Source organism: Macrosteles quadrilineatus, unplaced genomic scaffold (genome assembly GCF_028750875.1).
Source record: "Macrosteles quadrilineatus isolate MER2022 unplaced genomic scaffold, UCM_ALF_1.0 Scaffold_8__2_contigs__length_117827958, whole genome shotgun sequence".
Lineage (NCBI taxonomy): Eukaryota > Metazoa > Arthropoda > Insecta > Hemiptera > Cicadellidae > Macrosteles > Macrosteles quadrilineatus.
In genome coordinates, this window is record NW_026542601.1 from 27,770,887 (window position 1) to 27,781,848 (window position 10,962).

The 10,962-nt window shown below is 52.5% G+C and overlaps 1 protein-coding gene across 1 annotated transcript; it reads left to right on the top strand.

Annotated features, from left to right (window-relative positions):
* Nucleotides 1-7,433: 7,433 nt before the first annotated feature.
* Nucleotides 7,434-10,500, top strand: LOC129000285 (uncharacterized). Its single transcript, XM_054427246.1, has 3 exons — nt 7,434-7,737; nt 8,046-8,246; nt 8,859-10,500. Exons 1-3 carry the CDS (start codon nt 7,434-7,436, stop codon nt 10,331-10,333), a joined length of 1,980 nt encoding a protein of 659 aa, XP_054283221.1. The 3' UTR covers nt 10,334-10,500.
* The last annotated feature ends 462 nt before the right edge of the window (nt 10,501-10,962 follow it).

Here is a 10,962-nt window from a genome sequence, read left to right on the forward strand (position 1 = left end):
CTCTCGAAAGGTGAGCTCATGAGAACGATGGACCAGTATGGTTTGGTGACCACTGGTACTTCTGCGGAATTACGGTAGCGATTCTCGTCGTTTTGGAAGCAGCGGAATGCCCGTCGGTACAGCGATGATAGGCTGTGTACGGCTGGGGCTGCTGCACCGACATATGTACCGCCGGCTACTACAACTGTGGAGTTTCCTGACCCCCCGAGAACCGTACCTCAGGTACTGGGTAATGCGGAATCGAATCAAGCAGAGATAGTGGGACTTAGCAGGGAGTTAGAGGTGGTTAAAGAGATCCTTGGGTTGTCTTTGGAGACTGATACCCGGACTCTTAGAGAACATCTGGCATCGGTGGTGCGACAGGCGAGAGGCTCGCCGAGTAATGGGGTCGGCTATGGGTTCGAAAGACCCGCCAACCCTACGTCCCCTGTTGTGGCTGCTCCAATGCCTACCTTTGGGTTACCTAGTAGACCCGAGGGATGGCAGCGGCCCAATGATACTTCTGAGAGACCAGCCCGGCCTTCTAGCTTGGAGCTGCCACGAGGCTCGGATATGCTCTCAAATGAGGCCAGCAGGGTGGAGCCAAAGGATTGCTCCAAAGTATGCAACACGGTACGGAAGTGGGGTTTAAGGTTTGATGGCCGACGAGACCCTGTGTCGTTCCTGGAGCGCCTTGAAGAGCTGATGGTCTCGTACTCTATAACATCAGAGGACCTGCTCAGAGCGCTGCCGGAGCTGTTGCAAGGCTCAGCGCTTCTATGGTACAGGAATTGCAAGGAGCTCCTGTATTCATTTGAAGCTTTTCGGCATCAATTTGAGATCCAGTTCCTTCCACCTGGTTATCAGAGGAATTTGGATGAGGAGATCCGGAAAAGGACACAGGGTGAAGGCGAGCACTTCCGGGACTACGTGGTTGCTATAAGTACCTTGCTTAGGCGTAGCGGTACGTTGTCCGAGCATGGTAGATTGGACTTGATCTACAACAACATGCGACCAGAGTACAAACTCATGGTGTGACGGCGGGACTTCCGCAATCTGGCCGAGATGGTTGAGTTAGCCGAAGACTACGAGGCCTATCTGCGAGAGAAGGCGGCCTTTAGACCTCCTCCTTCTCCGGACGTAGCGCTGGTTTTGGAAACCGCCTACACACCCAAAAAGAAGGTGGAGAAGCGCGCCGAAACTGCCGCCGTCGAGAAGCGGAGTTTCGAGAGACCATCTCCGGAAGCTGAGTCGCTTGGGCGGGTGGCTTCGAAGTCGGATCGGGTCCACGGTCAACGGCCCGTGACAGCAGCTAGAGCGCCTGAGGGTCCAAAGGGGACGGTGAAATGTTTTAGGTGCCAGGAGATTGGTCACTTTGCCCGAGAATGTGGTAAACCAAGGACCGTCTCCTGTTATGGATGTGGCAATCCCGGTATGACGGTGAATCAGTGTGGATGTCGTGCGGGAAACGGCAGGCCAGCTCAGACATCAGGAGGTCAACTGAGCGAGGCCCCCGAAAACGAACGACCTCAGAAGAGTGGTCCGAGTGGCTCGGACAACTAAACAGCCTGGTTGGTAGAGTAGACGAGGACCGACTAACTTTGGACTCTAGGTCCTTTGTTGAAGTTGTGCTGATGGGCAGCGTTTTTAAGGCGTTATTGGACACTGGGTCCGTAGTTAGCTTGGTTGGGCGAGGAGTCGCCAACCATCTTCAGCACCAGGGTGTAGAGCCGTGTAAGCAAACCGCTCCTCTGAGGATGGCAGATGGGACACGGTCAACGGCCAAATATTCGTTTCGGCTAGCAGGAGAAGCTGCGGGAAGACGGTGGATAGGAGATGCCTTGTACGTCCCCACTCTCACCACGGACATGATTCTGGGTATGAATGTCATCCGAGACCTCGGATTGGTGACATGTGGGACAGAGGTAGTAAGAATGGGCGTGGGTGATGACTGTTCTGGCCAAGCAGGTGGCCGCATGGACAGTGTCAAAATTGGTGACGTAGACCCCGAAGGCCCTTGCAATGGAAATCCCCGTCTGGTTCCTGATGCCAAATCATTCTGCACCATGGCTGGTAGTGGCAAGTAGAAGAGTTTTTCTTTGTTTTAAGTTTGAGACCTGTGGTGTAGGATTCACCATTGGGTTAGGGGTTAGAGTATTTTGTTTTGGCCGGAGTTCGAATATTTTTTTTTCTTTTTGGCCGTTTTCTTTTTTTTTCATCCCGATGTAAGTGGGGGATGTAACGAGTTATTTTTCCTAGGGGGGTCCTAGGGGGGTTTTGGGCTTGGGTAGTCGTTGCTTGGTTGCTTGCTTGTTTGCCTGCTTGTTTACCTTTGGCTTAGTATTAAGATGTCTCTGCGTTCGGAGATTTTTGTTTTGCCGGAAGACATTGAGACCCTTCGTCCCAATTGCCTAGTGAATGGGATTGCGATTAATGGGTACCTTCGCCTTATTGAGCGCAGGTGTTTCTATTACCGGCACTTACCTACAGTTTGGGCATGTGACAGCGCCTTTAGGTCCGACTGGGTAAGGGGAGGATATGAGGCGACGAAGTGGCGGTTGCGAAATATAAACCCTTTTAGTAGGGAACTTCTGTTATTCCCAATACACCTGCCGAACGTTGGACAGCATGGACATTGGTCGCTGATCGGTGTGTGGCCCCGGAAGGCGGAAATCGCTACTTTCGATTCTGTCGGGCATCGGCGAGCTGCAGCGAGACAACAAATGGAGGGCGTGCTAGATTTTCTTCGGCTGTACGCCAGATCCGAGAACCTCCCGTTTGACGCGGATGGTTGGGCCCTAGTCGACTCCCCGGCAAGCTTACCCCGCCAAGAAGATGCAGAGAGCTGCGGAGTGTTTGTGTGCGTGTACGCTGACAGGTTAGCGAGGAACGCCCCTATCACTGAACCTATCGACGTCCACGAAGCACGCTTGGCCATCGCCGAAGTCCTGAAGAGAGGGAAATTCGACAGGGAGGATTTCCAAAATCGCCGGAACGTCAACCCCGTCCCTCCTCAGTCGTCAGCCGTTACAATCGACCTCACGCTGCCGGTTGACGAAACCCCATCGGAGATCTTCGAAGTGGTAGAGGAGGTGACTGGGGAAGTCGGGCAACATTCTGACAGGAGGGCTGCGGAGGAAGCGAGGCTGTTAGGTGGCGAGACCTCAGCCATGCTGCTAGACGACGTGGCGGAGGCTGAAGCTTCGGGACGGGCACCCGTCGAGAGCCAAGAGCCCTGTCTAGACCTGGAGGATGGCGAGTTGGTGGTGGAGCTTGACGCGGAACCAGCCGCCAGACCAGCGGTCCAGTCGAGATTGGGTGGTTGTCAGCGAGGCGAGGATCGTCGTCAACACCGTCACCCAGGATCCCGGCGAGAACATAAGCGAAGGCTCGAGCGGCATCGCGACGAGACTCGAAGGTACCAGGGAAGCCAGCAGCGTCAGGTGGTGGAGAGGAGCCGTGGTCTAGGTGGACACAGGGTTCGGAGACCTGACCACGGGGTGGAGCCGAATCGGCGCAATCCGGAAGGAGTGTCTACGAGGAGACGCCGGGAAGGTGGACCTCAACAGCAGGAACCTGGTCAACGCCGGAATGAGGAGACCCGTCGTCGTGCTCACGTCGACTTGAGGTATAAGCTCCTGGCCCGACGGTGCGAGAGACTGCATTCTCCTCAACGGTCTGGGCGGAGCGGTGACGTAGCTCGCAGACTCGAGCGACGGTTCACTGAGAGGGCGGAGAGAAGGCCGCCGGCATGCTCTCAGTCGGACGTGCGGGTGGATACGGAGGCCAGCGGTCAGCGCGGGTTCGAAGTGCCACAACACCTGTGAGACCGTTTGGCGGAGTTGGAGACCCAAGGGTGGTCGAAGACGGATCTGAGGAACAAGCGCTGGGTGGTGACCCGGGCCGATGGGTCCAAGTTCAAGATCCGTGCCGCCAAGCTCCGGACCCTAGAGACACTTCATTGAGTGTCGTGATGCGGGTGGGGCTTTACAATATTTAATTTTAGTTTACTGCTCGCAGTTGGAGTGGGAGTGATTTATTTGTTTTTTTGTTAATCTAGTAGTTTGGTTTTTGGTTTACATTGAGACCCATGGTAAAGGAGGTATCATTGGGTGAGGGGCCGGAGTGTTTTGTTTTGGTCGGAGTTTGGAGATTTTTTTTCTTTTGGCCGTTTTCTTTTTTTTTCCCCCGATGTAAGTGGGGGGTGTAACGAGTTATTTTTCCCAGGGGGGTATATTTTCGTTATTTGGGCCGCGGGTCTGTTGAGGTAAGCAAGCAGCGGCAGCGAAGCTACCTAGCGCCCTTTGACCCGGCTTATCAGTTCCGATAAGCCTGGGATATCCTAAGATCTTCAGGACAGTATAGGAGAAGGACATTCGAGTGGTGGATCTCGGAGAGTCAAGAAGTGAGTGTTGATGTCCTGTGCCTGTGGAGACGGCTGGCGTACGTTGGTGGTACAGAGAGGAGTGGTGTACGTGACAGTGGTGTCGGAGTATGCTGGTGGTGTGATCGCGCCGAGTGTTGGTGTAAGTTGGGTACTGACCCACTTGTGGTGAGTGGACGACTTGATATTATTATTTTGATAATATTAATATCTGGTTTTATTGCGAGAGTTAGAGTTGTAACCGTGCTGGTCAAAGCCTGACGGTAGTTAGGATTTATATTAGTCAGGAATAATATTAAAGTGTATTCCTGACGGTTCTGGGCAGGTGCTAGAGCGCAAATAATATAATTTAATTGACTGTAGTAGATATTATTTTGCGTTGTACCTAGAGTTAGTTATATTACTAATAACTCTGAGGCCCGACAAACCTAGGCTGCACGATTTAGCGTGCGTAGTTGGAAACACGTGGCCAGTAGGCTAGTAGCTAATATTATTAGCCTATTAACAGAAGCCCAGCTAAGCAATATAACGTTGATATAGTAACAGTAGCAGTAGTAGGGTTGTTATTGTTTATTCATTTGATTATTTTAATTTAACCTGAACAGCTTGTTTGGTAGTCCAACACGTTATCTCGGTAGCTTGGGTAGCGGAGTACCGGCTATCAGATAATATATTTATCTAGTGTTTGGAACGTATTTAATATTTATTTATCTGCTACTAAGTAGCTCAATAATTTAATAGTAGTGCAATTGCCATTTAGCTTTGCTTGTTTGGCTTGGTATTTATTGAGACCAGCTACTAGTGGTGTAGTCACTCTACCTATAGTGCACTTGTACTGTTATCTGGTATTATTATTGAGTGAACTGTTTGATTGTTAGCTTGGGCAATAGAGTTGTGTATTGGATTATAGTGGCCTAGTAGACCCCGCCTGGCGATAACACGCGTTGTGGTTTTTATTGGCAAGTCGTCGTGTAACTCACCGTGTTTTAGGCACTCTGGGCTTAACTATTGGATAGTTAGGACGAAGCCCGAGTTGCGCAGTCAGCAACGACCCCCTAGGAGTGTGGAGAATCGGCGTAGGCCTGGTAGTGATTATTGCACGTTTGTTTTGGTGACTTGTTTTTTTTACTTGTTCACAGTGCCCGTGTATGAGCCAGTCCGATACCGGTTAGACCCGGCTTTTGGCCTAGTGGTTTCCCTGACCTTATCGCAGACCCTGGAACTTTACCCAGCCATTGTAGGCTGAGCTATCCCCGGCAAACGGTTGCGACTGCTGCACTTGTAATATTTTTCCAGTGCAGAAAATCTCGTCGCAAGGTGGCGCCTGCGAACAGGGACTGAGGTTGGCAGTGGTGCTGAGTTGCTGACGTATTAACGGCGCCCGAACAAAAAAATTTTATTTGTGCAGATTTGCTGCGGACTTATGCAGATTGGCTGCGGACCTGAGCTGTTGAGCAGAGTTTTAGGCAGACCTGCTGTGATTTTATAGTCGGTTTGGAAGGCCTAACCTGTTTTCTGTTACAGCGTGGTGTGTTGTGAACCCTAATTTATTTAGTGGTTGGATACATAGATATTAGTTGGTAAATATTATTTTGCTAATTAATTGAGCTTTAGTGTTGAATATTATTTGAGTGAGAACCCTTATTGTGTATTTGTGGTTTGACTTTCACCCCTATTATTGGTGTGATTTTATAGAACGGTGTTAAATAGATTTTAATCGGTTTCGCTCTTATTTTTGCGGATTAGTCGTGGTATTTGAGTTTTAAATATGGTTGTCACTACGAATACGACGTCTGTGCTGGGCGGTACGCCTATTACGTCTGCTATTGCTACGACTAGTTCTGGGGTTAGCTCCGAACTGTCGGTGATGACGACATCGTCATTGTGGCCGGCGTCTTCGCCCGTTTGGCCGACAATTTCCTCGGTAGTGGCTACGACGGTGACAACTTCGTTGACCTATTCCGCGCCAGCGACTATGTCCTTGGGGTCGCAGCCCCGGGACAGTCGCGTGGGTTGGATCTATGACCTCTCGAAAGGTGAGCTCATGAGAACGATGGACCAGTATGGTTTGGTGACCACTGGTACTTCTGCGGAATTACGGTAGCGATTCTCGTCGTTTTGGAAGCAGCGGAATGCCCGTCGGTACAGCGATGATAGGCTGTGTACGGCTGGGGCTGCTGCACCGACATATGTACCGCCGGCTACTACAACTGTGGAGTTTCCTGACCCCCCGAGAACCGTACCTCAGGTACTGGGTAATGCGGAATCGAATCAAGCAGAGATAGTGGGACTTAGCAGGGAGTTAGAGGTGGTTAAAGAGATCCTTGGGTTGTCTTTGGAGACTGATACCCGGACTCTTAGAGAACATCTGGCATCGGTGGTGCGACAGGCGAGAGGCTCGCCGAGTAATGGGGTCGGCTATGGGTTCGAAAGACCCGCCAACCCTACGTCCCCTGTTGTGGCTGCTCCAATGCCTACCTTTGGGTTACCTAGTAGACCCGAGGGATGGCAGCGGCCCAATGATACTTCTGAGAGACCAGCCCGGCCTTCTAGCTTGGAGCTGCCACGAGGCTCGGATATGCTCTCAAATGAGGCCAGCAGGGTGGAGCCAAAGGATTGCTCCAAAGTATGCAACACGGTACGGAAGTGGGGTTTAAGGTTTGATGGCCGACGAGACCCTGTGTCGTTCCTGGAGCGCCTTGAAGAGCTGATGGTCTCGTACTCTATAACATCAGAGGACCTGCTCAGAGCGCTGCCGGAGCTGTTGCAAGGCTCAGCGCTTCTATGGTACAGGAATTGCAAGGAGCTCCTGTATTCATTTGAAGCTTTTCGGCATCAATTTGAGATCCAGTTCCTTCCACCTGGTTATCAGAGGAATTTGGATGAGGAGATCCGGAAAAGGACACAGGGTGAAGGCGAGCACTTCCGGGACTACGTGGTTGCTATAAGTACCTTGCTTAGGCGTAGCGGTACGTTGTCCGAGCATGGTAGATTGGACTTGATCTACAACAACATGCGACCAGAGTACAAACTCATGGTGTGACGGCGGGACTTCCGCAATCTGGCCGAGATGGTTGAGTTAGCCGAAGACTACGAGGCCTATCTGCGAGAGAAGGCGGCCTTTAGACCTCCTCCTTCTCCGGACGTAGCGCTGGTTTTGGAAACCGCCTACACACCCAAAAAGAAGGTGGAGAAGCGCGCCGAAACTGCCGCCGTCGAGAAGCGGAGTTTCGAGAGACCATCTCCGGAAGCTGAGTCGCTTGGGCGGGTGGCTTCGAAGTCGGATCGGGTCCACGGTCAACGGCCCGTGACAGCAGCTAGAGCGCCTGAGGGTCCAAAGGGGACGGTGAAATGTTTTAGGTGCCAGGAGATTGGTCACTTTGCCCGAGAATGTGGTAAACCAAGGACCGTCTCCTGTTATGGATGTGGCAATCCCGGTATGACGGTGAATCAGTGTGGATGTCGTGCGGGAAACGGCAGGCCAGCTCAGACATCAGGAGGTCAACTGAGCGAGGCCCCCGAAAACGAACGACCTCAGAAGAGTGGTCCGAGTGGCTCGGACAACTAAACAGCCTGGTTGGTAGAGTAGACGAGGACCGACTAACTTTGGACTCTAGGTCCTTTGTTGAAGTTGTGCTGATGGGCAGCGTTTTTAAGGCGTTATTGGACACTGGGTCCGTAGTTAGCTTGGTTGGGCGAGGAGTCGCCAACCATCTTCAGCACCAGGGTGTAGAGCCGTGTAAGCAAACCGCTCCTCTGAGGATGGCAGATGGGACACGGTCAACGGCCAAATATTCGTTTCGGCTAGCAGGAGAAGCTGCGGGAAGACGGTGGATAGGAGATGCCTTGTACGTCCCCACTCTCACCACGGACATGATTCTGGGTATGGATGTCATCCGAGACCTCGGATTGGTGACATGTGGGACAGAGGTAGTAAGAATGGGCGTGGGTGATGACTGTTCTGGCCAAGCAGGTGGCCGCATGGACAGTGTCAAAATTGGTGACGTAGACCCCGAAGGCCCTTGCAATGGAAATCCCCGTCTGGTTCCTGATGCCAAATCATTCTGCACCATGGCTGGTAGTGGCAAGTAGAAGAGTTTTTCTTTGTTTTAAGTTTGAGACCTGTGGTGTAGGATTCACCATTGGGTTAGGGGTTAGAGTATTTTGTTTTGGCCGGAGTTCGAATATTTTTTTTTCTTTTTGGCCGTTTTCTTTTTTTTTCATCCCGATGTAAGTGGGGGATGTAACGAGTTATTTTTCCTAGGGGGGTCCTAGGGGGGTTTTGGGCTTGGGTAGTCGTTGCTTGGTTGCTTGCTTGTTTGCCTGCTTGTTTACCTTTGGCTTAGTATTAAGATGTCTCTGCGTTCGGAGATTTTTGTTTTGCCGGAAGACATTGAGACCCTTCGTCCCAATTGCCTAGTGAATGGGATTGCGATTAATGGGTACCTTCGCCTTATTGAGCGCAGGTGTTTCTATTACCGGCACTTACCTACAGTTTGGGCATGTGACAGCGCCTTTAGGTCCGACTGGGTAAGGGGAGGATATGAGGCGACGAAGTGGCGGTTGCGAAATATAAACCCTTTTAGTAGGGAACTTCTGTTATTCCCAATACACCTGCCGAACGTTGGACAGCATGGACATTGGTCGCTGATCGGTGTGTGGCCCCGGAAGGCGGAAATCGCTACTTTCGATTCTGTCGGGCATCGGCGAGCTGCAGCGAGACAACAAATGGAGGGCGTGCTAGATTTTCTTCGGCTGTACGCCAGATCCGAGAACCTCCCGTTTGACGCGGATGGTTGGGCCCTAGTCGACTCCCCGGCAAGCTTACCCCGCCAAGAAGATGCAGAGAGCTGCGGAGTGTTTGTGTGCGTGTACGCTGACAGGTTAGCGAGGAACGCCCCTATCACTGAACCTATCGACGTCCACGAAGCACGCTTGGCCATCGCCGAAGTCCTGAAGAGAGGGAAATTCGACAGGGAGGATTTCCAAAATCGCCGGAACGTCAACCCCGTCCCTCCTCAGTCGTCAGCCGTTACAATCGACCTCACGCTGCCGGTTGACGAAACCCCATCGGAGATCTTCGAAGTGGTAGAGGAGGTGACTGGGGAAGTCGGGCAACATTCTGACAGGAGGGCTGCGGAGGAAGCGAGGCTGTTAGGTGGCGAGACCTCAGCCATGCTGCTAGACGACGTGGCGGAGGCTGAAGCTTCGGGACGGGCACCCGTCGAGAGCCAAGAGCCCTGTCTAGACCTGGAGGATGGCGAGTTGGTGGTGGAGCTTGACGCGGAACCAGCCGCCAGACCAGCGGTCCAGTCGAGATTGGGTGGTTGTCAGCGAGGCGAGGATCGTCGTCAACACCGTCACCCAGGATCCCGGCGAGAACATAAGCGAAGGCTCGAGCGGCATCGCGACGAGACTCGAAGGTACCAGGGAAGCCAGCAGCGTCAGGTGGTGGAGAGGAGCCGTGGTCTAGGTGGACACAGGGTTCGGAGACCTGACCACGGGGTGGAGCCGAATCGGCGCAATCCGGAAGGAGTGTCTACGAGGAGACGCCGGGAAGGTGGACCTCAACAGCAGGAACCTGGTCAACGCCGGAATGAGGAGACCCGTCGTCGTGCTCACGTCGACTTGAGGTATAAGCTCCTGGCCCGACGGTGCGAGAGACTGCATTCTCCTCAACGGTCTGGGCGGAGCGGTGACGTAGCTCGCAGACTCGAGCGACGGTTCACTGAGAGGGCGGAGAGAAGGCCGCCGGCATGCTCTCAGTCGGACGTGCGGGTGGATACGGAGGCCAGCGGTCAGCGCGGGTTCGAAGTGCCACAACACCTGCGAGACCGTTTGGCGGAGTTGGAGACCCAAGGGTGGTCGAAGACGGATCTGAGGAACAAGCGCTGGGTGGTGACCCGGGCCGATGGGTCCAAGTTCAAGATCCGTGCCGCCAAGCTCCGGACCCTAGAGACACTTCATTGAGTGTCGTGATGCGGGTGGGGCTTTACAATATTTAATTTTAGTTTACTGCTCGCAGTTGGAGTGGGAGTGATTTATTTGTTTTTTTGTTAATCTAGTAGTTTGGTTTTTGGTTTACATTGAGACCCATGGTAAAGGAGGTATCATTGGGTGAGGGGCCGGAGTGTTTTGTTTTGGTCGGAGTTTGGAGATTTTTTTTCTTTTGGCCGTTTTCTTTTTTTTCCCCCCGATGTAAGTGGGGGGTGTAACGAGTTATTTTTCCCAGGGGGGTATATTTTCGTTATTTGGGCCGCGGGTCTGTTGAGGTAAGCAAGCAGCGGCAGCGAAGCTACCTAGCGCCCTTTGACCCGGCTTATCAGTTCCGATAAGCCTGGGATATCCTAGATCTTCAGGACAGTATAGGAGAAGGACATTCGAGTGGTGGATCTCGGAGAGTCAAGAAGTGAGTGTTGATGTCCTGTGCCTGTGGAGACGGCTGGCGTACGTTGGTGGTACAGAGAGGAGTGGTGTACGTGACAGTGGTGTCGGAGTATGCTGGTGGTGTGATCGCGCCGAGTGTTGGTGTAAGTTGGGTACTGACCCACTTGTGGTGAGTGGACGACTTGATATTATTATTTTGATAATATTAATAT

Bases quoted from the DNA above. Each gene is read 5' to 3' on its own strand.
- LOC129000285 (XM_054427246.1), top strand. From the start codon at position 7,434: ATGGTTGAGTTAGCCGAAGACTACGAGGCCTATCTGCGAGAGAAGGCG. The intron at 7,738-8,045 runs GTCACTTTGCCC...CTGGGTCCGTAG, and splicing joins TTTTAGGTGCCAGGAGATTG to TTAGCTTGGTTGGGCGAGGA. The intron at 8,247-8,858 runs GTATGGATGTCA...ACTTACCTACAG, and splicing joins CACCACGGACATGATTCTGG to TTTGGGCATGTGACAGCGCC.